Genomic DNA, 26,525 nt, shown 5'->3' with positions numbered 1-26,525 from the left:
TGTTGAAAACAAAAAAAGATAAATGAGAGAAGCATCATCTCTGAGCACAAATATTTCCTGTTAAAAATACCAAAATGCCACAGCACAGTATTGCCAAGTGTATACATATTGATAATAGACCACTCTAGAGTTGTCAGAGTTGGTGAATGCAAAGGGGAAATCTGTTAACTGAAGGGTTTTGTTCTGTTGATATCTCATGCACAGCAACTCTTCAGGAAAAACTAGTACTTCAAATAGGATTTAAGTATCAAGTGGAAGGAGGTAAACTTTAGAACAAGCCCATGGGCTTTATTCACTACTGGTTTTGCATGTCATAATCTGTGGAATCTATTATTATGAAGCTGAATAGATTTCTGACTACACAGGGCCTTGCATTATATGTTCCTAAAGCACTTCCCTAGTTATGTCTTGCCAAAAGTAGCCTCAGAAACATTGTCTGCCATCAGCTACTTATGAAAAGCTAGTAGTTTTTTTTCCATAAAGAGGTGGAATGGGATTCTTAAGTAAAACTGGTTGGTTGCCTGTTAAATGATGGATCACATCCATCCTGTGAATAAGGAGCTGATGTTCCCAAAAACTCTCCTCTCAAAATATTCCTATGTAAGAATTGAAATAGGATGGCAACAGGGAACTAGATACTTCGTAGCATTTTATAGAAGAATCACTTACTGGTAATCTTAATTCTGGCTGTTATGTTCAAGTGTAGCTGTTACCAGCAACTGACAGACCCAAGTACCTAAGTGAGGGCTTTCAGTGACAGCTTAGTACTACTTATTAAAAATGAAAACAGCAGGAGTTACACCAAATAAACTGATTTTTTGAAAATAATTTACTAAAATATACAAGTACATTTTCCTTTTCAGTATAAGTTACATAATTGTATACATTTTTACCTCTTTCTAGGTGCTTTTGGTAGTAAGGCAGCAGCAGTGAGCTGACGACTAAAACCTTCAGCATTGCTCTGTACACAAGGAGTCAGTGCAAGGATATTGTATTTTCTAGCAATATACATTTTTAGTAAATACACTGAAGATGAACTTAGTTTTTATTCAATACAGCTCAAGCAGAAGTGGACTGTAGTGCAATTCTTGCTTATGGGAAAAGAAAGCCTATACAGTAAAATAGGAATGAAGGATGCTCAAACCACAATTTGTTTACTGGAAGCTGTTAATAAAACATTTAACCACAACTACTTGTGCTTCATGAAAAAAACTTATACAGGTTTTAATGAAAACCTTGCCTATAAATGTTCTTCTCTGTAGAATAGTGCTTACTGCAAGACTTACAATGCTTTGGTGGTAGAACTTCCATGTGCTATCATGGAAAAATGTTTCCAGAAGAAATAATCCTCTTACAAATCAACAGCTTCGTGACAAAGGGGAACTGGCAACTTTGAAATGCTCATTCCCTTTCTCTGTGAAAGAACAAGCCTTGACAAAGGAGAACATGTACTGTGTTAAAAGCTATTGTGGCACAAAAATCAAAACTGGCCCCTGGGCAGGTTCATCAGTTCAATACCTACGTTCTCTAGTTCAAGTTTATTCAATGCGGCCTTAACAGGCTGTATCAGACTACTGGAGGAGGAGTACTCTGATCATTTCCTTCACCAGTCTTGGTTTAAGTCAGTGAAGCAGGTACTTCTAGTCTCTCTTCTTATTAGTAACATACAGGGTCAGAATAATGATCATGCAAACTTCTTCTTTGTAGCTGTAAATCGTTCCATGTACTACAAAGAAAACAAAAACAATCTAAAATTCAGAAAGTAATAGAGGATTCATTGCTGCTAAAAGCAGCTAAGCTGCTGCACTCAGACTCAAAAACATTCTGCATCTAAAGCATACTTTTATATCCAAAGTGTAACCATTAGAGCTTTAATTTCAAATTAACAAAAAACTCCCCAAAAATTTATGTCATTTGCTGCAATTCAGACTAATGGTCAAATTTAAAATGTTAAAGATGAACTACTCTTAAATACAAAGCATCCATTATTTTTTGTCCCATCAAAGTGAAGATGCACACTTGTCTTCATTAGCTACCCTTCAAGAGATGCTGATGAAAATCATTAAGCCCAAATTCTATGAGAAAGTTAATATTTGAACAACTCCTGATATTCTTTTTAGAGATAAGCTGTGAATCCAGTACCAGTGACAATACCAATATACTATTTTATGCTTTTATTCACCAGCATAAATGCTTAGTATTTTGAGGAGGTACTGGGTAAGGACTTCAGTTGTTAAAAAAAGACAAACAGAAAAACCCAACCAACCAAAGAAAAAAAACAACAAACCACCAAACCAAAAAAAAAAACACAAACCTTGTCATAACCTTCCAGTTCTCTGAGTTTCTTGATTTCAAAGAGGTTGCCTTCTACTGCAAGCAGTGAGATCTGGGAATCACTAAGGATACTCTGAGGAAGCATGCTGAGTTCTAGACAGTTTTCTTCTAAACGCAAGACTTTGAGGCGCGGACAGTGGGAGATCTGCACTGAGATCTGGGAAATCTTGTAGAAATAAACAGAAAAGAGAAATCAGATTGAAATGGTAGTGATCCATGATCTATAAAGTGACTTGTTTCAGACTTATACAGAACAATTACCATGGTGTAAATATAAACTACATTAATTACTTAGCAACAATGCATAAGCAACAAATTATCAAAAATCCAAGTAATTTTTTTTTTTTCATCCATGGTGACAGGCAACCTACACATCTGTTTACCGCATTCCTACTCGAGAACTGTTCAAATAATTTTCTGCCTGACTAAATTCAGGATTTGTTAATCAAATCAGGCACTTAGATATACTGGTACATAAATTCTAGTTATGACTCCTCATTTGTGTTGTGTCCAGATGTCTTTTAGCTATAAAGAGCTAAATGTCTTTTAGCTCTCATCTTATGTTCCGTGGATGTACTACGGCCAAGATACACCATGTTCTAAATCTAGATGCCCATAATATCTCAGTTACCAGACCTGATTCTGATTCAAATTGAGTTCGATAGCCTGCAGTTCTCCCACACTGTCGGGCACATTTTGGATCTGGTTTTTCGAAAGATCTACCACATCCAAGTGGCGAAGACCACAGAGTTGTGTGGGCACAGTCCGAAGCTGGTTTCCAGAAAGGCTCAGGGTTTTGAGAGCTGAAAGTTGTCCAAATGCAGCCGGTAACTGCCTCAAGTGATTGCCATTCAAGTGTAGCGTTTCCAGTTTTTTCAGTTTACACAGCTCCTCAGGTAAAGCATCTAGAAATAAATGACAGAACAAACATATGACCTGAACTAAGAGCAGTAAACATTCATACCTCTTTAATTCAAATAAGCTTCTGCATGGAGAACAGTACTATATTAAGTAATTTCTCACAGACTTATTCCCCATTTTCCATTCATCCCTCATTCCGCCAACACAGGTGTATAACCTCTAGCACTCCTGAGTTGCACTATAGAGTCAGTTACACTATGGAGTCAAAGGGTTTTAAATTACATTTGTTTTTTTCAAAAGGCAGATACTACATAATTAATTCATTAAAACCTAGTTTCTTCACCTCATTCTAATTTTTCCATAAAGTTGGATGTTTGTCGAACAGAAGCAGTAACATTGTCTACATCATCATCATCTTCATTACCTGTTCTCTGTGCAAGTACTAAACCATCTGACACTGTTAAACCCTAGGTCAGACAAGTCACAGAACAAAAACATGGTTTTAAGTAGTCATGGTCATTGTAAAACATAATACAACTAAGCTGGTAACTAGTTTTGTAGAGGTTATGGTTTTGGGGTTTTTATGCTGTACATGAATTCCAAAGATTTCAGTTTAAGTGATTAACCTCCCCGTTTACCTCCTGTGAGAGTTAAATTTAATAAATTTAGTTTCTGATCAGAGAATACAAGTCATTATTTTAAAAATCTGTAGAGATATTAATTAGCAGGCATACTCAGTTTGTTGTTGTTTAGAGCGAGGCTCTTCAAAAAGGAAAATTTTCCAATGAGAGGTGGCAAGAGCTCTATTTTGTTGTTCGACAAATCTATTGTCCTTAAGTTGCTTGTTAGCTTCTGCAGATCTTCAGGAAACTATGGGGGAGAAGGAAAAAAAAAAGGCATTTAAATAGGTGATACAATTTTGAACATTCAAGTTATATAGCTTAAAATTTTAACTGGAATTTGGATCGCTGTCATAGGCATTGCCATGTCCAATCACCACAGTGTAGTTGGCAAATTTGCTTAATGCATATTTTTAAAAATATTTTTTCATCTGGGGAAAAGAAAAAATATATAAAGAAAACACTAATATCTATGAAGAGTAGTTTTTCATCCAAAGTATTAAAATTAAACAGGGAGAAGGAAACTTGCTTATATTTGAGTTCTCTTGTGTGCTTCTCTTAAACACACCTGTCATTTAAAATACCCTACAGCCAGTTAACAATGATATATTTTAGCAGAGTAAGATTGGGAAATTTTTCACTTGTTTTCCTTTTTCAATAATCATGTATAGCATTTTCCTTACTCTACTTATATCCTGTATCACTTTGGTACTGAGCCTTGAAACTGAGCTGAAAAAAAGAAAAACCTGACAATCACTATCAAGGAGTCCTGGTGAATAAGCAAGTGGGTTTGATTCTCCTTTGGTTTGACAGAGAAAAAGAAAGAAGGCAGGACAATGGAAGAAGACACTTTAGAGAAGTCTTGGAAAATTACGGCAGTATTGTTATTTTGGCTATCCTGTGACCTGCTGCTTGACTTATGGTTTCAAAACATTCTGTGTTTTTCTGCACTTGAGTCTAACTCAAGACAATTTCCAACATAATAAATTCTCAGGATGCTTACAGCCCAGTGAACAGACAATTCATAGGACTACAATGATATGCAGTCTAAGTATCTAAATGTAACAAATTGTGAAGTATCTTTCTAAGTAACAACACGATTACAAAATGTATATTTTCCCTGTCAAACTTATAGCCCTTTTTTAAAAAAAGCACATAATAACTAATACTTCTAGAACATATATGCACTTTAAAGCATAAGATCATAAGCATACAAGTGCCCTGACAGATAAATCCTTAGTCAAAAGACAATGCAGTCAAAAAGGAAAAATGAAAATAAATGTTGAAATATTTCCCATTACCATCTGTGAGAAATACGTGTACGCAGTGCATTATGACAATGAGGGGGGAATTTCTCTCCGGAAGTGTCAGTCATGCACACAAACACAAACAGCCATGTTTCACTTACTATTACATTACCTCAGTAAGTCCCTTTCCAGTCAGCTGGAACACACCAGTTTTCTGTGCTGTCTCCAGGTGGGCTTTTAATGCACTGTTTCCCATCCTAGCAATTCTCTGTCAAGTACAGGGCATTTGAGTGACAGTCTCAGCCAGTTTCTCTGTTACTTTGTGCTAGAGAACTGCAATCCAAAGTCTCTGTGATAAAGCAAATGTAAAAAGTCATTTTATGTGCACTCTCTCTACCATTAGAAGCATTTCAACACACTGAACCATTTCACTGCTGCGTTTTCATCTCCCTCGTAACTAACACTTATAACTCAAAGGATTTACCTAGTTTAAGGGGCCTTCACTATAGCAGTTTGATTATTGAAACGTGCAACAAGCACAGTTAAAACTAAGTGGAAGAGCTGCACATTTTGCCTTTTAGCGTCCTGTAACGTAAGGAGATTCTCCAAGAAAACTGGACGTGATTCCTGTGGCACCCACCAGCCCTGGGCTGCCGACAACACTACGGGTTTATTTGCTTTTTTGAAAACATTTATTCTATTTAATAGAGAACGGACTCCTCTGCCGTGGCCCTATTTGCGGACACACGACATCCATCTTCGTAACCCTAGTAGGGTTTAATCCCAGGACGCACAGGTCACAGGCCCGGAGATTAGTGCCTGGTTCGCAAGGGGGAATAAAGCCTGGGACACCTCTTAAGCAGCCGGCACGGGCAGCACGACTGGACAGAAGCGCTCCCGGCGCCACGGCAGCAGCCACCGCCGCAACCCCTTCCCAGCTGCTCGGGCCCCGACCCCAGCCCCGTCGGGGGCAGCCGGGGACAGCCGACGGCAACCAAAGCAGGCCCGCCCGACCCGACCAGGCCCGGCCCAACCCACCTGTCCGGGCTCCGCACGCAGACGCTCCGCGGCGGCGGAGCCCCCGCACGGCCCCGCGCTCCGCCCTTCCAGAACCTCCGCCCGAGCGGCGCCCACCGGCTGCCCGGAACCGGACGCGTGTCACCGCCCTTCCTGCCGCGCCCAGCATGGCGGCCCGCGGGCCCTCCGTGCCGGGGGCATCCCGCCGGCGGACTGGAAAGCCCGGCGAAGCGGAGAGGCTCTGCCGCTCTCCCGAAGCCAGTGCGACCGCCAAAGCCCGCCCCCACCCGAAGCCCGAGCCCGAAACGGAGGCTGAGCCCGAAACGGAGGCTGAGCCCGAAACGGAGGCTGAGCCCGAAACGGAGACTAAGCCCGAAACGGAGACTGAGTCCGAAACGGAGACTGAGTCCGAGCTGGAGCTGAGCTTGTGGCCGGACACGGACAGCGATGAGGAGGAGCAGAGCAGCTCCCGCCCGCTCTGGGAGCCCGGGCAGCGCTCGGCGGCGGCCGCGCTGCTGGAGCGGTGCCTGGCGGCGGGCGCCGTGACCCAGGTACCGCCCGGGGCCGGGGGAAGGGCGCCGGAAAGTAGTGCTTGTGTCCTGTGGGTTGTTCGGGTGAAACGTACTGTATCGGGTAGGCATTATTGAGAATGTGCCTGGTACGTTCTTGATACCAACTGTGTGTTTTCCCGCTGTTTTCCTTTCGCAGGAGACATTGGATTTAACTCGCAGAGAAACGCCGTGCTTTGTGAAATTCTCAGAGATGGAAAAAATGGCAAACATGCAAGCTGAAATCAATGAGGTACATCCTTTACTATTTTCAGTGTACACTCAACACTTAAGTACTTCGAGGTAATACCGAGCCCCCAGTGAAGTATCAGGTCGCTATGTGCCGTGTTTAAGGTTTTGAAGGTTTTTTAACAGTTCAGCTCTTTAACAACTGGCACTTTTTTCCTCACTGGACTGAGTTATCATAATGGTAAGAACAAAACTATGAAACAAAAGTTTTAAGTGTAAGTACAAGGACTCAGAAAGCTGCACCTTTAACTGAAGTGTTACCTGAAGTTTTCTGAAGAAACTGAAGAGTAAATAAGAATTTGTAGCTGACTTCAATTCACAGAAATTTATTTCTTTATAGGCAATTAGAGCATTTTGTTGGTTACCAAGAGGTAACCTCAGTCGTTTCCTACTCCTTGAATTGGTTGTTGGCTTGTGTTTTATAATGTTGTTTTCGACTCTATATAGACTATGAAACTTGCTTTGTAGGAGATGTAAGTAGGAGAGACATGGATTTGAAGGGTGGACTATTCAGTGAGTAAGAAATTGGCTGGATGAACACAGCCAGAGAGTTGTGGTCAATAGGTCTATGTGCAGGTGAAGGCTAGTAACAAGTGGTGTCCCTCAAGGCTTTGTCTTGAGATTGGTGCTCTTAAATATCTTTATCAATGGCATAGACAGTGAGATCGAGTGCACACTCAGCAAGTTTGCAGGTGACACAAAGCTGATCAGTGCAGTGGACACAACAGAAGGTTGGAATATCATCCAGAGGGGCCCAGACAGGCTTGAAAAGTGGGCCCATGGGGACATCATCAAGTTCACAAGGTAGAAGTGTAAGGTCCTGCACCTGGGTTGCAGCAGTCCCAGACCTGAGTACAGACTGGGAGATAAGTTCATCACGAGCAGCCCTGCAATGGAGGACTTCGGGGTTCTTGTGGATGAAGAGCTGGACATAAGTCAACAGTGTGTGTTCGCAGCCCAGAAAGGCAACCTCATCCTGGGCTGCATCAAAAGCACCCAGGAGGTTGAGGGAGGTGATTCTCCTCTTCTACTGTGTCCTTGTGAGACCCCACCTGGTGTGCTGCGCATAGGTCTGGGGTTATCAGCATAAGAAAGACGGTCCAAGAAAGGGCCATGAAGATGGTCAGAGGGCTGGAGCACTTTTTACATGAGTAGGTAGTACTAGGACAAGGCAGAATGGCTTTAAACTAAGAGGAGAGATTTAGATTTAAATATTAGAAAGAAGTTCTTTACTGTGAGGATAGTGAGGCATTGGAATAGGTTACCAAGAGAAGTTGTGGGTGCCCCATCCCTGGAAGTGTTTAAGGCCAGGTTGGATGGAGCTCTGAACAGCTTGGTCTAGTGGGTGATATCCTTGCCCATGGCAGGCATTTGGAACTAGATGATCTTCAACTGTTCTATGAGTCTGTCATAAGTTTCTGTGTTTTAGGAATGAATTACAGGATCTGTCTATTCCAGCACAAATTAGCAATAAATTATATAATTATTTAAGTTGGGTTTTTTAAACAGTTGTTTCCTATTGACCAACTATTACCACCCAGTAGTAGAAACACTTCAGAGGGCGTGGGAAATGTGGGCAGTAGAAACACTTCAGAGGGCATGGGAACATGCTCTCACAGAAATGCTCACTCTCTTTCACATGTATGCTCTCATATTTTCTTTTTCTACTTCCTCCTCCACACCAAGAGAGTCAACAAGATCTGGATAAGTATGTTAAAAATGCGTTTTCATTTGATGTTATTATTGTAGATAAAACTGAAAATGGAAATGATGGAGTTGGAGAAGGAGACAGCAGACATTACTCACCTTTTTTACTTAGGTAAGTGCAGTTATAGTAGAGGAAAAACTAAGAGTCTTAAATGACTTAATCAGCAGATTAATGTTTCATCTGAGTATGTCACAATTTTAGAAGTTACTGTAGCAGTCATCTCTGGATAGCTTGTTAGAGGTGGTACAGGTTTTATTAGCACCTAAAGAATGTTTCCATACTATTTGAACTTTCGCTTTCTGCTGTCTCAGTAGAAGCTCTGTGTGTAACTGATTCTCCGAAAGAGTGTGAGGGGGTGCTCAGCTCCCCAGTGTCAGTGGAGCATGAGTTCTGAGATCATCAATAACCCTTGGCCTGCACGTGCTGCTCTGCTTCTTTTCCAGAAACTCAGTGTATTTCTGTTGCATCTGTATGCCCCTGAAATTACGTGCATTTTTAATTTAGCATTTTGGGAGCCTATGTATTCATTTCTTTATTATTTCACACTTTTCACACTGTAATTTTGTGGATGCTTAAAAACATTCTAACTTGCTACTATTGTGCTAGGCTGGTGAAATCTATTGTAATACTTCAGTACTATGGTATAGTTCAAGAAATTGACTTCATCTCAAATAGAATTTATTTAAAACTGTAGGTAATGTAAAACAATTAACATATCTGTATCTCTTAAAAGTAGGTATTGTGACTTAGAGGTGCATGCTGATACTAAATCCACACTGCAACAAATGCCATTCAAATGTCTCTCTTGAGTGTAAATCGTCCAGTGCAACAGATTTTTTTTTTCTCTCTCTTTCTCTTGAAGAAATGTTGCTAAATGTTACTTTAGCAGGACAGTAGGTTCAACTTTTCAATTTTATTTTATAGGGAAAAAATATGAGATTCTGCAAGATATGAACAGTCACTTGGAAGCTGTACTGAAAGAGAAGAGGGCTCTCAGAAAGAAGTTGATAAAACCCAGATGTCAAGAGAGCCTGCCTATTCATGCTACTTTCCACAAGTAGGCACACAGAAAATAATTGTTGTTTGCGTGAGTCCAAATTAATTTGAACTAGTAGGCAGTAAAAATCATGTACTTTCAGTCATCTTTCCATTGCTAAGAATAGAAATAAATAACGGTAGCAGAACCTCAGCTAAAAGCTAGTAGTTTACTCATTGATAAATTCACATAAAGGTAGTAATACATATTTTTCTGAATATTAAGTTATTGGTGTTGTCTTCAGAACACTGCAGAACAATTTGCAATGTATTGTTTTAAACAAATGTGCTAAATGCTTAATTCATTAAGCTTCTCCAGAGAAGGAATTGTTACTTTAGTGTTGAGCATCTTCCTTCCACTGTCACTTACTCAGAGTAAATGGGAATGACTCCCAGACATGCATAGTGCATGTTTTAAAAATGTAGTCCTTCTTCTTATGGTCTAAAAATCTAACCCAGTTACTGAAGAAGTGGATATTACTTCTGTAATTCCTGCCCTACTTGTTACTGAGAGTCATAAAATAAGTGTAATTGCAGAAAAATTAATTAGGTGGTGGGAACTTGCATAAAACTGGAGAAGAGGAAAAGGGCAAAGAAATAAGAACTTGTAAGTACTAAATTCTCATTGTTTAGCACAACTTTTGAGTAGAGGGCTCATTCTTGGTTACAGGTGTATAGTAGAGTTGTTGACTGAGGCTGTGACTTTCACTGAGAAGCTTGAAAGCCATTTGCAATCTGTAAGAAGCATCCCTCAGGTACCGAATATGGTGAAGAATATGGTGAGTAGCAAAAGAACTGAGCCTGCTGTCTTCTCCAACATTAAGAATGCAATGCTGTTTAGTTGTTTGGGTTACTTTTATGTCCTGCTAGATTGACAGGATGTATAGTGATTAAATCCAACCCTTTTCTGCTTTAGGACACCGCTTTGACAAAAACAGAGGTGTTCGTGATGGAATTGGAGGAGCTGACAAAGCAAATACTGAAATGGAGACAACTGCAAAAAGAAGCGTATTTTGACAGCTTACACAATCGTGTTGAATTGGACTTTGGCTTGTATTTAACCTAACAAATCATTTTCCTCAAATAGGTTGGCTATTCAAAGAACTGTCCTCTGTGAAAACTGCAACACAGTTGTGTTGTAATCCAGCAGAGACTTTGTAGGTAGTTGTATTAAGTATCAGTTCTCCAACTATTAACAGAAAAAAAAAAGGACAGTGAGCAGTAGCTCACAGGAACACAGGCTATTGAGAAGGAAGTGCTTTTTGGAATAGGTGGATAGGATTCCCTTGGAGGCTGTATTTTCAGTGGAAATTTGTTTTGATAGTTTCTTATGCATTTGCTCTAGTGTCTTTATTAATTTTTGTAAGAATCTTGATAAAACGTATTTTGTATGCCACTTTAAACTTTAATAAAAGCACTAGGTTTCAAGAACTCAGTTTCTTGCTTTTTATTTTGTTACAAAATACTCTAAATTAAAATTACAGACCAAAGCTCATGCTTCCACAGGAGTTCCAACCATGAAATGTATTTAAAGTTACAATTTATTTTTACTGGTATGTGGTTTTGTTAAAGCAGGAATGGACTTGATGATATAAGGCAGATCTACTGCTTTGCAAACCATACTTCAATGGTAGTGATAAATATATTCTTCAGATCCTCTTTTTCTGTTGCCTGCCCCAATGTCAGTGTCCCCCTTAGAATAAAACTTTTGTTCCATGGCTAAGACCAACTGTTTATCAAAACCAATGATTGTTCCAGTTTGTAACCTTTGTGACTTCTAGATCAGTAAAAGACTGGTTGGTAAAATGTCTCTGGCAGGACATTTATAAACCAGGATAGTTGGTTGTCTATGGAGGATGTGCAGTTTTGTATTCGGGATACAGAGCAGACTGGAAGTGGCGCGGATGAAAGTAACCACTAGGTGGCTCAGTACCACAAATTTCACAAGTTTATCTGATTATTGCGTTTAAAAGTAGGATTAAGGAAGAAATCTTTGGCTCTTTGTTGAGCACACTCTACTATGACTTACTTGTAATTGGTCTATTTAATATTTGAAATTTTCTGAAAATCCCATTTTGATCTTTGTGGACTGCATCATTCTGCTGGATGTGATGACAAGGCATCCAACTTAACAGTTCTCTAGCATGCTATGTAAGTATAACTGACATTCCTCTCTGCTGCTCTTGAGAAAAGTTAAGAGGATAGAAACAATTTTGATTAGGTCAAGCAGAATGTCGCTAGGTAGAATCTGAGAATATAAACTGGTGTTTGAGTCTCCACAGACTTTAGTGGGGTCTTTGTGTGAACACTTGCTATACATCATTGCAGAATTTGAGTACAAATTCCCATGTCAGTGTTGTTTCAGGTGGAAATGAAAGTCTTTCACACAACTGCAGAGGAGTTGACATTTTTGCTGCAAACTGTTTCATGAAAAGAACTATAAAGTCTCCCCAATACTTGGTATTGCATCTTCACAATAACGTCAGGGACAATATTCTAAAAAGAATGTTTTGAAAATCTTTCTGTGGTTCTTATATTAGTCTAAGCACAAACGTTTATCAATGCAACAGTTTGTCATTGATTTCAATTACAGTTCTTTGGAAGTTTCAAAATTTTCTTTTAGACCATAAGTACGACCCACATGAATATTGGAGGTTCTCAAAAGAATCTAAAGCACTTGAGACCTTTCCTTTAACACTTATATGGAAGGGATACTTGCCTTGCCTAAATTCCTGTCAAATTAATGTGGAGTGCTTACAGTGCTGGTCCCTAGTGAGCACCTTCATGGCAGCCCCCGTCTAATCAGACTGTCGGTATTGAACTCTGAAGTAAAGCCCGTATTGTTTTGCTGCTCCAAATGAGAATCTGTGGGGGAGCATAGTGTGGGGATACAGAGTGTGAAATCACCGTCTCTTACTCTGGGGGTCCCGCTCTCCCGGGCAGACCTGTTTCAGGCGGAAAAACGCGGTTTCGATGCTGGAGAGGCTGCCGTGCGGCTGCTCCGGGCAGAGTTTTCTCGAAACGCCTCCTCTCCACTCGCGGAAGTTTCCCTTCCACCCGCTCTGCGGGGACTGCCTGGGCCGGGCTCCCCCCTCCGGGGCGGGACAGGCGGCTCCGCTCCTCCCCGTCCCGGGCGGGGTGGGGGGATGCGGGGCCGGGGCGCGGGTGGCCGCGGCTGCGGGGCGTGAGCGGAGCCATGGCCAACGTCAAGGTGGCCGTGCGGGTCCGGCCTCTGAGCAAAAGGTGCGGCGGGGCGGCCGGCGGGGGACGAGGGGGCGCGGGGAAGCGGCGGGCAGTCCCCTGCGGCGGAGGGGCAGTGCCGGGGCGGAGGGGCAGTGCCGGAGCAGAGAGGCAGTGCCGGGGCGGCTGCGAGGGGCGGCCGGTGCCGCCGGTCCCGTCAGCCGAGACGGGATCGCCGCAGTGAGGCGGCTTAGCCGGGGCTGAGGGAGGGACCGCAGGCGCTGGGGAGCTTGGCGGTACGGCAGGAGGACTGGCAGGACGCCTCTCGCTGGCTCGCTAAAGAGCTTGGGAAGTTTTCTTGGAAAAGTCACCCAGTGGAGCTGTTAGGGTGACTTCCCTCTCCCTGAGCTCCCCAAAATAGGACAATTGTCATCCAGTGTCAAGGAATCTTCCCTTTCCTTTCTGTTGTTGCTGCTTTTTCCAGCGGGAGGCAGAGCCGGATATTCCCATTGTCGCTCAGCTCCGCTCCCTCCCCGGCTTGCTTGTCTCCAATAGAAATCCCAAAAGCTACATGATATGGCTTGAAGGCAACTCCCAAAAACAAGATGCCATAGCATCTGTTCTTTTTTGTATAAAATATATACTTAAAACCGTGCAGACTTTGAAAATTCGGGGAGGAAGATAAAGAGAAAAAGCTAGCAGCCCAAATTTCAGCAGCTGGTAATTTACTGCTCCTGTTAGAGAAATGCTATAGCACTCCAGATAGGAATGGTTTGAGAATGGTACAAGCTCAGAGAGCCACTCTTTGATTTGATGCTACCTATCTTTTTGGCTCGAGTCCCTCACATTATCCTCTAGCTGCATGGATTTTGTGATAAATAACTCTTTCATGGAATAGAGAAAATGATTCTTGAAGAGTTGCCTAGCCAGAAAACTAGCCTAGTTGTTTAGCCACAGTACACTAGCATGTTTTGGACTCTTAAGTTCTTATTTGTCTATGGAATTTTTTTTTTCCAAAAGAACACAAGAAAGTGTTGAATAAAATAAAAATAAAATAAAAAATCCCACCCAAAGCAAGCCTGCTATTCTTAATATAAAAGGGAAATGTGGAAATTAATTTACAGGGTTTCAATATATTTTGCCTTTAACTCAAATCTAACTGATTTTAAAAATACTCTGTCCATAATTTCATTTAAAATTGTGCTTGGGTAATACAGTTTTGATTTGTTGTACTGCTGCGAATGGAACAGATTTTAGTAAATACGGGCATATTGTAAGATGAGTTGCTGCATTTAAGTAAGCTAAGGTTAACCTTTCATTGCTTAGTGTTGCTTTAGTTGTGGATATATTATTTGATTTTTATTTTATTCCATAACATTAGTCATTCTTAGCATTTAATACTTAAATAAATTGCTGTTATGCTCTCTAGAAATAAAAGGCAATATACAAGTGCTAAGTATTACTACTAAATGACAATTTGGTAATGATGCTGCTATTCAGACCATAGGACCCTTTTGTTTTATTCTTGTAGAGTTCACTGGACATTGAAATCACTTGAAAGTCCACCTTGGTGATGTATTTCGTTGTGCAGTCAATGACATATTTGTTTCTACCCCAGTAGCATTTGGCTGCCTATTGGCAATTATGTAGTGGACTTAGTAGGGTCTCCTATAGACCTAAGTTAAAATGAGCATTTTATAGCAGTTGTGGAATAGAGGCCAAAGACTGAACCGGCTGGGATGTAATCTTCCCTCTCACGAGATCCTTCTTGATGAGGAATGTTGCACCACATCTGTCTTAATGTTTTTCCCAGATGGGTAGCATTAAATAGTGCATAGCAGTGAATATATAATTATAGCATTAAACAGCATCTGTAACTGTCAGATAAGGTGTGATAAACAGGAAAAATATAGTCAGTGTGGGACAGCTGTTTGGTGGAGAATGTAGTTTGGAGAGGAGGGTAGGATCAAAAATGTGGGCAACCTCCTGCACGTGGCAGAAACTAATCTGATGCTGAAACAGAAATGCTTCTGTGAAGGTGAGAGTGGAAACTCAGGGAGTAGTGCAGGGAGAGACTGTTAAGTAATGCCATTGACTCAACTCATGGTGGTGTAACAAATGGGATATGGAGGGAGGCAGAGACCAGTCTTGTGGTATTTGATCCCAAAGGCAATAGGCCATTTGTTCCTTCTACTGTGCTTCCACAGCTCAGGTCAGCAAAAGCATTTCAAGATGGATTTTTACATTTTATAAATGGGAAGGAGAAGTGGCTGGGTATTCTCTGTGAAAGGTCTGATGAGAAAAGTCTGAGAACTTGCTTTATAGCCTAGAACAAAATTGTCCAGATGGAATGACTTTGAGGACAAATATGTGAAGACTTAAAGAAACCTTGATAGGCATTGAAAGGACTAAAGCTCTCAGTGGGGTTAAAGGCCTGCTCTTTTCCAGCTTCTTATACTGCTTCCTATACGGTCATCGCACAAACCTCTCACCTCTCTGTACACACACTCTGCAATGGACTCTGAGAGGTACCCATGTTGCCACAGCTCCTAGGATCTCTTAGGTGTTTTAAGAAGGAAGACTTCCGGCAGAAAATAATGCAGTTCAACTAGATTGAAGTACTGTAATGTGTACAATGTCAATTCCAGCCAAAAATATTCAACTTGGCTTTTTAAGAGTGCCAAAAATTGAAAAGCTGCAGGCAAAGGCTAGAACTCAAGGTTGGTTGTTTCTAGACTATCATGCAAACTTCCTCATTGCTTCTTTTCATTTAATTTATAATGACACATGAACGTTCATTTTGCATGTTAAAATGTACTGAGTAGTCAGATACTAAAAGATTTTAATGCAGGAGTTCTCAAAATCCTGCTCTCTGTTTAAAGTTTCTATCTTTTATAAACTGTATTAATCACATCTGCAACTTGTTATTTAGCATAAGGCAAAGAGTGGTCTTTTTGTTCCATGTCTATATGGCACCCATCACAATGCATTCTTTGACAGAGAGCTCCTATGCACAAATAATCCCTAATAGTTATAAAGCCAGTACAGTTACAGAAAATGAAGTTTTTCCTTTGCCTAAACTTTAAATAGCTTGCAGACACTGTTCTTCATAATGCTATCAGTCATTCTTTAATGGACTAAATGATTTTTTTATCACTAAAATGTAGTTCTGGGAGTAAATTCACTCAAATATGTTCACTGGAGTAACATTGCTTTAGATGTCTTTATTACACATTTACTATTCTACATACTAAAAAAGATTTGTTACTTTGTGGTTACAGGGATACCTGTTCTGTTTAAATACATTTCGCCCTCAGAATGAAATATGGAAGCCTGAATGGGTGCTATAAATTGACTATAATGATACATAATAATCAGGTATTAAATAGGATCTGGGAACTGATGAATCCATTAATGCTTTATTTCCAGACATCTTAATGCTCGGTCTATTGGATGTGAGACTTTTGTAAAGAAAGTGTAATGTTATTTTTGGTTGTCAGTCAGAAGCTGTTGATGGAAACACTTTCAATGCTAGCATGTAACTATGTGAACTAGGAATGTTGTTTCTTTTTCTTTCTTGATTTCCTTGTGGAGTATGCCAACACTGCAATCTGTAGTAGGGTGCTGTGATAGCAGACCTCACGCTCAAGACCTGGTAATAGTATGCCTGGCTGAGAAAGTATTCCAATCTGTGTCTACAGTTCTCCTTGTTCCTGGGTAGCTTTCTTAGTGCTGTTTGGGTATTTGTAAGCTACAGAAATGCCTGCAGTGTTGGACATGTTCTTTTACTATTTATGGCCAGCAGAAAGCAATACAGCACAATTCATGTGCTGCTAGTTTCAAACATGTTTGTCCCTTTGTTGTGATAACCCATCACAATTCTAGTACTTAATTGTGGCTGCTGATTGCTATTACAGTGTATCTCAGTCCTGTGTTATGTGAGAGGAGGGAGGGAGGGCTGTTTGTGCATGGGAGGCCCGCTGGCAGGGGAGCAATCCATGTGTCCAGGGCAGTATCGTGTTGGGACCAGGATGGAGCATGGCTACCTCACGCCTTTCCCTCCATGGCCCACATCTTCTGCTCGCAGCTGGTCTCAATTCATTTGTTTGTACCCAGGATTCAGTCCATTATCACAGTATAGTTTGAGAGCTGCTACATAAGCAGTCTTAGAGATAGGAAGGAAGAATATTTTATTGTGGCATAGAGCACTCTTTTTAAAGAGCCTCATTCATTTCTATAGGATTCTTTTTCTGGCGTTCACTAGGGACTACAGGACAGTGCTTTCCTTCACAGATTGTGGATTGAGTCAAATCGTTCACAGCAAGTTTGTTTAGTTCAGTTGTAAAGTTTTAGTGGTGTTAGTTGAAAAACTTGACACTAGGGCGTTCAAGTTGCCTTGTGATTCTTTATGAAGGCTTTAAAGTACTTTGCTGTGCCCTAAAGTTTGGGAGTTAATTGTGCAGGACCCAGCAAAGCAGATGACATATTCTGCTGTTGAAAATGCCATCTCCACTTTTCAGCTTCCTCTGTGGCCTGGAAAAGGAGAGAGTGGCTAGGAGCTCTGATTTGTCAGTCTTTCCTGGTGTTTTTGGTAACTCACAAATGAACTTTGCCATCCTCTATGAATCTCACAGATGTGTTACCTGAAAGAGATGATAAACAGAGTAAGTAAACCAAAAGCTGCTTTTTGCCTTTTTGTGCTTTGTTTCTGAGCTGTAACTTGAAGTCTTCTGGCCAGCTCTTTATTCCCCAGTCCCTTCAGGAGTTCCTGACCTTGTCATCCACACTGTGGCAAATGGTAGCATCAAAGAAATGTCCGAGTAGTTGCAGATTCTAAAACCAAACCACACTTCCAGCTGTGCAGGTGTTTAGTATGACAGTCTAAGCTGCAGCAATTGTTTTCCTCATTACTGCTGCTCTGTATGACATAGTCCTCTAATTGTCTTCCTGGCAGCAGTTAATGAGGCTTGAGGATGGGATGTGGGGGAGGAGTTGAGTTTTTAAGAGCTCAGGTGAGCAAGTCTATGTCTGAGAGAGAATTGTAGGGGAAGTTTGTCACTTGAAGTTCCCAGAAATGTGCTTGGTGTGCCAGACCTGAACAGTGCTCTGAGCATATCTGCACTGAATAGGTGAGGAAGGACCTCAATTGAGGGGTACATTATGATGTGAATATTTAAAATCCATTTCTCTTCAGAAGGAAATCTCTGTGCAAAAATAAAATTACTTTCAGGTGATTTTGGAAATGATGCAAAGTAAATCACTGTTGGTTTTTGCTGGGTATGGCTTTATTAATTTGCTGCAGGGTCAGCTTTGTTAATTAATCTCTCTGCTGTGCTCCACCTCCTTTGTTCATTGTAATCACATTATGGTAAGCAGAAAGAAGGATTATTTTGTAAGGAAGATTTTTTGCTGTTGCTGTTTTATTGACTGTGCTATTAGCTATTTTACATGTTCATGTGTAACCTCAAGACTTAGATACAGCAATGTGGCCTACTGCTAACATGAGTGATAACTTTTAATAAATGTTGTAGAAAACATTCCTTGAGTCTTATGCATAACAGATGCTTTAACAAAATAAAATCAAAGTAACAGCAGATTGGAGATTGTTGTTGTTCTCCTTTTTAACACCACCAAAACAAATTTTTCATGCATGTTCCTTTTAAAATCTTTGTTCTTCACTAGCTGCTCACTGCTGCTCTTTTTAAGCAGTTTTTGAACCAGCATCTTTCAGGCTATTGTATTTCAAATGTATTTGCTGCAAGTGTATAATTACAGAAGATACTGGCATCATTAGTATTCATATAATTTATTTTTTTACAACTTCAATTTCTGCTTATGTTAGCTTTTCTGTGCTGTTTGAGTAGTGTTTAAAAAATGTATATAAAATTTAGGAAAAAGCGGGTAACAGGTAAGAGCAGAAAACACCTTTTAGCTTGCTTAGGACTGTTATACACTTCTTATGCTATTTCAAGGTTTAGACTAAGGCAGGCTATTGAACACAGTATAGTGAAGTGTCTTTCTTCTCCCTGACCTTGCTTCCTTATCCTTTTCAATTGTAGCTTTTCATAGATACATTCCTTGTGACCTTGGTGCTGTCACCCTCTCGCACCTAGAGAAGTGGCAGGCTCTTATCTACTTTCATCTGCTCTGATAGTTGAGTGAGAGTTGTTCCTCTGTGTGTGTCTGTTACACAACAGTCCCTTTCTTCAGGTGGTGGTAGTTGAACTCTGTCTCAAAAGCCATGGGTTTTGGGATTGGTACCTAATGGTGCAAAACAATTATCTCAGGATATATCAGGACTTCAAGGGTCTTTTGCTGTCTGAAAATCTGTACAGACTGCAATGTTTATGCATTTCTCATGATTTCAAGCTGTTTTTCCACAGCAGAGCTGAGATTTTTAAAGAAAAGTTGAGATTTTAATTTTGCTTTTATAAAGAAAGTCCCTTTCACAAACAAATGTATTTTAACATTTGTCTATCCTGTTAAGGCTATCTTGACACCTCCCCATGCCCACCCACCTTAAATTAGTTATTTCTTTTACTTAGTCTATTATTTAAACTTCCACATAAACTGTCACTGAGGTGGCTGCTCTTTTCTCTTAGCATCTGCACTTGGCATTAGCAGGTGGTTTTCATAAGCCACATCTGTGTTTTGATAAGGGTACTGCATCAGCAGCTTTTCCCAGATGTATTCTTTCTGCAGTTGCGTGAACCAAGTTTTCTAACTTTGGCAAAGGGCTGGCATTCCAGCTTCTTAAAAGGGAAGGACTCTGCGTGTCCTCAGTGGCCACCACTGCCTTGTCTTTGCTGGGTGGTTTTGTTCTCCAGGATCACAAAGTGTAAGATGGCATGACTTCATGCGTAGAGATTGCATCTCCCCTGGGGAATAGTGCAGTGGTTGGCTGCAAGTCTTTGTGCAGTAAATGGTGAGACATCACCACTGTGCACAGAGAATGTGTGCGAGTTTTGGGCAGGGTTTCTACAATTTCCCTTTGTTTAGTCCAATGCTTTATGTGAACTTTAAAAAGCAGTGCACTTCAAAAATTTTATTACTACCTTCCTATCTGTAGCATAGATTTAAAAGAAAATAAAAGTTTTGCACCTCTGTTTGTGGAATTGAAGGGTTTATTGTAGTAGCTGCTTTTGATAAAACAAAAGAGGTACCAAAGCAAGAGGGATGAGACAGTGCCTCACAGCATTCAGTGTCACAGTCATTTATTTAACTATGATCGCAGATTGAAGTTCTCTCCCGATGGAATGAGAACTTGTATCCAAATTCTGGTTTGCATGGAAAACATAGCATTTGCACAAAATTTCTTTGATGCAAAAGTCTGAATTATACTATGTCATTGCTCAGTATACAGCTTGGAAATCAAGGGTGGATGAGAGTGGACTGACTGGACTGTAGCTTTGTTTTAAATCCTCCTTATTTCATGCTCCTTTAAATGCTGGTGGTATGACAGCTTAAAAGACTTCCTTTCCTCTTCCCTCCTCCCCTCCATGCCTCTGAGTGAAAGGAAAGCATCATTATTCCACAGTGATTCAAAGCACCGCTGTATCATCAGGAGTATTTCTGACCCGTATTTATCAAGGAAGATGCCTAATGCTCCTGTTCTAGAAGTTAAAGAGTTTAGGGGTGGTGCAAACAGGAACACTCTTCTTGTTACTGTGTCATCGCATAGACAGGATTACAGAGCTTACTGTGACCGGAGGGGGCCATCCTGTGCTTTGTCTCCTAGCTCGTGAGTATGTGTATCAAAAGTCTGGTAAGATAAAGGAAAAAGTTCAATGGTTTTAATAGGACAGTATCTGAAAAGAATACTGACAGTGCCTCATGTTTATCTCTGTACCAAATATTCATATTTTTATTGTTATATAATATTTGCAAAGAAGACTAGGGGGAAACCACGCAAGGATGATGGTAGTCACAAGGAATGGTGATTTTTGACTCTCAGATTGTGTTAGGCATTGTTAGAGCCAATGAAAGCTCCATGCAGCTGGGAGTAGTTTCAAAAAATTACTTGAGCAATATGTCTAGTATAGCAGCACCCTGTCTTGGTGAACTCTGTGTACTTGGCTTCAATATAGATTTTAGAATTATTTATAAACATCTGTTCTGAATTTGGTAGGAGAATTGCTGACTGGGTGTGCACTCCTGTTTGCAAGACACATCAAAACAGTTCTGAGTTTTGGGTGCAAAATGATATTGAGTAATGAGAATAATTACAAACACTGAAAACAAATTTTAGGTAAATTTACTTGATTGTTGATAGTTTTAATTTTTTTTTAATAAAAAATCCTGCATTAGCCAAAGTGAGGATTTTCATACTAATGGCACCTCGACTCTCACAGGTTACAGCAGCAGGTATAAGGATATGCTGATGTTGCAGAAGGATGTTGTGTTTGGGAAAGTTATTTTTGTAGGTACCTTAATTTGTCAGCAGAGTACAGAAGCTCTAATGGCTGAAAGCTTTGGCATTCTTCTCTACAATTTTTGATGGAGGTAGCATGAACTCTTAGTGCTCTTCTCATTGCACCTTTTTCTCTCAAAAGATGCATCCTCAACCCATTTTTGTCTAGGATAGTGTTCTCTGAAGCAAAGTTTAGAATGAGCCCTGCATTGTCTATTTATTTATTTTCATGGCCAAGGTCAGTCCCTCAGGAAGTGCAAAGATGGCAGCTTGTCAAAGATGCTTCTGCCAAGGCCACCAATAAATAAGGGGCAGAGACAGTGTACAGTATACTGTTAATGGAAAGGAAAAGATAAATCTAACTCAAATTTTCCCTATAAAATCTTTGGACCTCATGACCATGAAAATACTTGGGTTAGATTTGCCTCAGGATTACACATAAGCTGGTGGCATGATGACTGCGTAGGTGTGCCATTAGAAGGCACAGAGTATCCCAGGTACAAGTGAAGGTAGTTTGGTAAATGTGTACCTTACCTGTAGGCTATCATAGTTGTTGGTCTCATCCTGGCAAGTGATAGAATCCAAGAGACAACAGCAGTGACTACTGGCGTGTATTCTGCCATACTCACTGCAGGTCTTCTGTAGCTGTATTTTGTTCTTTTTGGTTGGGTTTGTAAGCAGGTTGTGAAGATGCTCTCCACCAGAGTAAGCCACAGAAGGGCAGAAAAAAAACCAAAACACTGAAGTCAATTGTTCAAAAAAACCCAGAACCTACATGATGGCCTGGATCAGCATGAAAAATCTCTCAAAGAGCAGAGTGATTGATAATATTGCTGTACTGCTTTTGAGGTACTGTCTCAGTACAGATTGAGATGGGGTTTGGAGTTAACTTGGGTGATGGGAATTGGCAGGAAAACATAAGTATTTGCAGTGATTACATTGCAGAGTTATTTTCAAAGTTTGTATGAGTAGACACAAACTTAATTCTTAAAAAAAATATTTAAGATTTTCCTTGTATTTGAATTGTATGTATTGGCTTTGGTATGTTTGATTACTTTGGTGAGTAATTTGCTGATCCATATTTGTAGAAGCTATTTTGTTGCATGATATGACTACAGCCAATGACTCCAGTATTTTTGCTTTATTGCATGTACGTTTCTAAAATAAACAGGCGACTTTTTAAAATTCAGCTCCTTTGTTTCCCAAGTGCCTGACTGTTATTTGAGAGGGTGGAGAAGAAGTGGGGCAAATTTTAGAAAGTATAAAATAAAGAACTGCCCCCTTTCCTTCTACCCACTGCTTCCTCCAGCTCTGTATACCTCCTTGCACTTCTGTACTCTGTGTCTGAACTCATCTCAGTGAGATCCAGCAAGCTGTGTAAAAGTCCCTCTCAAGGGTCTTGATTCTCCCATGATTCTTTTCCACTGGCTCATTCTTCTACATCTTGCAGAGTGTCTTTGTCCCTCTAGGGTCGCATTAGCTTTACATGTTGGCTGCAGAAATGATTTGTCATAGGAATGGCAAATGGTGTGGGATTTCCTTTGGGCTGCCTGTGTTTTCTGGACTGCTGCAGCAGTCTGTCAGGTCTCTCACACAGCTCCCTGTTAGAGCCCTGCCACTGCATCCTATACTTGTGCCACTGTTCTGTTGCTGGGTCTTCATTTCTTTAAAGCTTTCCGTGACTGAAAAGATCCAGGTCTTTCCTGGGATGTGCACCATTAAATGGTCTTTCTACAGCTTAATCTTTGTACAGATAACTTGTTTTCTTGCAAAGCAGTTTAGGAGAGGCATTTCCCGAACACAGTATGCATTTTTCAAGAAGTGAGGAAGAGGGGAGGATGGGGAAACTAAATGTTAGGGCCGCAGTGACTTCTGGGCAGTAGAAGTCAAATGTCTTACTGGAGAAGTGTACTTTGAAGTTGATTTTATTGGTGCAAAGAATACAGCTTTCATACCTGTGGAGCAGAGCACCCATTCCTAAGGATGATGAGTTGTTTCTTCATTCAAAAGCAAACTGTTGCACATATGTGTAAGACTGTGCTGACAAATACAGGTTTTGCTGAGAGAGCTTTTGTAGTGTTTGCAATCTGGAGTTACGGTCAGAACATCCAGAACAGCTGTGAGTCTGCTTTGCCTCCCGGCCTTTTGGTATTAAACTGTGCTTGCTTTCCCAGAGTTCTCTGGTTTGTACCTAAATGAATCATGATATAAACATGTGTTTATGGGGAGATCGAATGTATAGTTTGTAGAGCTGGTGGCAGCTGTATGTTGTTTTGTTTATGCTCCCTGGTCTCAGGCTGTAAGCTGCAGAATAGGGAGGGATCTCCATTCTCACCAACTCTGTTCCTGCCCTTTCTCTTGCTTTGGCTTAGCAGCTGTGTGACAGCTGTGCTGAGTGCTCTGGAAGGGCTGGCTGGTCCTGTGACACCTTGAATATTTATTTTGGTGTGGTTCTTCTTCTGATCATAGCTGATCTGAGTCATTGCATGGGTGTGTGATTGCTAGAAAGTAGGAACACGTGTGGGAGGTTGGAGCATTAAAGGGTAATCTTGTAGCAATAGTCTGCATTTAAGATAAAAGTCGGGGCCCTGTGAATCTGCACTCAGAGCAAGGGGAGATATTATTTCTATTCTTGTTTGCTGGTGGCTTTTTTGTTTTGTGAGACTCAAACAAAGGTACCTGATTGCTGCATAGAACTTTACAGCTGCATAATGTGGAATCCTTGAACCCTGTGGTAAAAGGTGGTGTGGCGATTTTATCTTGTGTTGTTTGTATCTTACTGGGTTTATGTTTATTTTATATAAGTACATATGTATATATGAGTATAAAAATTTTTATATCCAGAAAATTTTTGTATCTCCAAGATTTTACATTTAGAATCTCTTCTTTATCTTGAATGTTCAGTAGTGACTGTGGCCTGGGAGAACATCAGTCAATGAGAACCTAGGATGTAAATACATTTGTTCATAGGGTTATGTATAGTACATGTGGACTGAAGGCAGTGAGTTTCATGTAGTTGTTATAGCTGGGATTGAGAACACTGCTTGTTGTTAAGGTTGCTTGATATCTGCAATTAGAATACTCTGGCATTTAAAACTATTAAAAGCTTTTCCAGATTTCAGACATTTGAGTACAAATACTCTATTCATGAATGCCTGCCTCAGGCTAGATTTACTTAAAATTATTTTTATGCTTTACCCAGAACAGTTCAGCTGCTGCAGGGGATCCAGTTACAGGGAAATTATGTTTTAAAATATATAAGAGCAACTTACGGTGACCTTTTATTTGAATTTCCCGATTGAATTAAAATTTGAAATCTGATGTGTATTTTTTAAATCACCCCTCTGAATCTTCGCATTTTTGTCCAAGCTCTAAACAACTAAAATTATTTAACATGCTCAGTGAAGACTTATAATAACATAGCAGGTAGTTGTTTTAAGGGATCTGCTTTCTCTGAGTTTGTACTCTCTAGTATTGACCCATTGAAAAAACCCTCATTGAGCACTACTTTAGTAAATTGAGCTCAGTGTTGTCCAAATAACAATTGAAGCCCAGGAATGAGACCTGAAAAACAAGATCTTCTGTCTGATTTATTCTCAATAATCTGTTTGCTGACCTCAGCTGGTGTCCAAGAAGAAGCAATTCTGATTCAATTATGGAGTGTACAAGTAAATTGGGGTAGACACTGACAAAAGAGTAGGATTTGGTACCTTTGGAGCACAGAGATCAGCTTATAACCATCTATAATGCAATAGGAGAAGGGACACGAAACCTGCAGAGCAATTGAAGACATTAGAAGTGAACGTGGGCCCATGGACAAGATGTCAGAGAGAGCAGCAAGTACCCCTAAGAGACAATGTGTGTGCATAGGAGGAGAAGGATATGAACTCAGTGAACTATTTGAGATGATGAGACTGGAGGATTAACAGTAGGACTGAAAATGAAGGATGCTCATGGGATTGGGAAGCAAGATAGGGCTGAGATCATACTGGGTGGTGAAGGAAAGAGTATGTGTAACTGAAGTAAGCTCCCTCCTAAAGGCTCCCTCTGATTTTGTCTGTCTTCTGCTGTTCTCAGATTACTGTGGAATTCTGTCAAAATGTCTCATTTTGTCTTAGATCAGCCCTGCTGTACAGAGCAACTGTCAGTTTTGTCCAGTAGCTCACCTGGCAGACGTTTGTACGTGGATATGAAAGTCCCTAAACTAATTTATGTTGGAAAGCATTTGCTGGTCAAAACATCTATAAAGTTACCCGTGTACAGGTTAAATGAGTCACTTGCTCATTTCTACCTTAGATACAGACTGTATCCTTAGACACTTGTCCTTGTTCATTTGTTCTTTAGGGAGCTTTGGGAGGTCTCTGTTCAGTACTCAACTATTTGTAATGCAACATTTGTTGTCCAGCTGTGTATAATATGTTTCCCTTTCTCTTGGGATCTGACTTGAGGCAGTGGTGACTGAACACTCTCAGCTTAACTAAAATCTCTGGGAGCTGTCCTTGTGTTTTCTATGTGAAGTGCCAAATATAAATATGAGTCACAGGAAGTACCAAGTTCAGTCTGTCTCAAGGCAAGTACCTCAAAATCAGTAATGTAAAGTACAGAGACTTCAAGGTGAAGCATTACTTCTGTCTGCAAAATGGGATCAGCCTATGCTCAGAAATGTTTTTAAAACTTTTTTATGCTTGGAAAACTAAAATGCTACAGTGATTTTTCTTTGTGGAAATCTTAAGCGTCCTAAGGCATTGTTTTGGATGTTTTTGTTCAGAAAGCATGGGGTAAAACCTGAGAACTTGAGAGGAAAGACTCCAGGCAGGGGTTGTTGTGCTTTTTGCCACCTGAAAGTTAAAGCTTTCAGTGAAAGCAGATTGTAATCAGTGAGGGACTAAACGTTTCTGTGCACATGTAAGGAAATTTGTTAAAATGAAGATGTAGGGCCATGAATGAGTGGATATAAACTGGATTTGAATTTTCTACGTATTGCCTTAGTTTATCTATTTTTAACTGACCTGATGATACTGATCCAGCTGATTATCAGGGGGATATAGATACATCTGTGCTGGTTTAAAAGTAAATCGGCAGGAGAAATGAACCCAGCTCGAGAGATTACGACTCAGACTTACAATTTACTAAGAAGATCACGTATAGTGATCAATACAGTGATACAGAGAGAACTGGTTTTAACCTCCAAAGACAGATGTATAACCCAGGCCCCTGGGGCAAGAACAGAACAGAGTTTTGTTAGTGCCTGTGCTGAACACAACATGGCCCCCCTGCTTGCAAAGTAAAAGGAAAGGAACACCTGTTGGTCCAGAT

The 26,525-nt window shown here is 40.5% G+C and overlaps 3 protein-coding genes across 3 annotated transcripts in view; 2 read left to right on the top strand and 1 right to left on the bottom strand.

Moving 5' to 3' along the window:
• Positions 1-811: 811 nt before the first annotated feature.
• On the bottom strand, positions 812-6,216 carry LRRC57 (leucine rich repeat containing 57). The gene is made up of 6 exons (XM_027881687.1): positions 6,101-6,216; positions 5,235-5,411; positions 3,930-4,065; positions 2,971-3,239; positions 2,315-2,500; positions 812-1,726 (listed from the first exon to the last, which is right to left on the bottom strand). Exons 2-6 carry the CDS (start codon positions 5,316-5,318, stop codon positions 1,685-1,687), a joined length of 717 nt encoding a protein of 238 aa, XP_027737488.1. The 5' UTR covers positions 5,319-5,411; positions 6,101-6,216; the 3' UTR covers positions 812-1,684.
• Positions 6,217-6,231: 15 nt separating this feature from the next.
• HAUS2 (HAUS augmin like complex subunit 2) lies at positions 6,232-11,057 on the top strand. Its single transcript, XM_027881677.1, has 6 exons — positions 6,232-6,630; positions 6,788-6,880; positions 8,626-8,695; positions 9,509-9,641; positions 10,290-10,398; positions 10,536-11,057. The coding sequence occupies exons 1-6, from the start codon at positions 6,247-6,249 to the stop codon at positions 10,683-10,685; spliced, it is 939 nt and encodes a 312-aa protein (XP_027737478.1). The 5' UTR covers positions 6,232-6,246; the 3' UTR covers positions 10,686-11,057.
• Positions 11,058-12,782: 1,725 nt separating this feature from the next.
• Positions 12,783-26,525, top strand: part of STARD9 (StAR related lipid transfer domain containing 9) — a 101,076-nt gene continuing 87,333 nt past the window's right edge. The window contains exon 1 of the mRNA XM_027881683.1: positions 12,783-12,862. Within this exon, the coding sequence (XP_027737484.1) occupies positions 12,816-12,862 (47 nt within the window). The 5' untranslated portion in view covers positions 12,783-12,815. The remainder of the gene's footprint in view (positions 12,863-26,525) is intronic.

The sequence above is a fragment of the Empidonax traillii genome, unplaced genomic scaffold, assembly GCF_003031625.1.
Source record: "Empidonax traillii isolate 1590-97213 ecotype Southwest subspecies unplaced genomic scaffold, ASM303162v1 scaffold93:size1158651, whole genome shotgun sequence".
In the NCBI taxonomy this organism is placed as follows: Eukaryota; Metazoa; Chordata; class Aves; order Passeriformes; family Tyrannidae; genus Empidonax; species Empidonax traillii.
This window is presented reverse-complemented; position numbering and strand designations above follow the sequence as displayed.

What these genes read in the sequence shown, in the direction of transcription:
- LRRC57 (XM_027881687.1), bottom strand. Translation starts at nt 5,318, where the DNA reads ATGGGAAACAGTGCATTAAAAGCCCACCTGGAGACAGCACAGAAAACT. An exon ending in TCTAAACAACAACAAACTGA is followed by an intron (nt 3,240 to 3,929) that starts GTATGCCTGCTA and finishes ATTTATTTCTAG; the next exon opens with ATGCTTTACCTGAGGAGCTG. An exon ending in TCAATTTGAATCAGAATCAG is followed by an intron (nt 2,501 to 2,970) that starts GTCTGGTAACTG and finishes TATTTCTACAAG; the next exon opens with ATTTCCCAGATCTCAGTGCA.
- HAUS2 (XM_027881677.1), top strand. Translation starts at nt 6,247, where the DNA reads ATGGCGGCCCGCGGGCCCTCCGTGCCGGGGGCATCCCGCCGGCGGACT. An exon ending in ATTCATGCTACTTTCCACAA is followed by an intron (nt 9,642 to 10,289) that starts GTAGGCACACAG and finishes TCTTGGTTACAG; the next exon opens with GTGTATAGTAGAGTTGTTGA. An exon ending in CGAATATGGTGAAGAATATG is followed by an intron (nt 10,399 to 10,535) that starts GTGAGTAGCAAA and finishes TTTCTGCTTTAG; the next exon opens with GACACCGCTTTGACAAAAAC.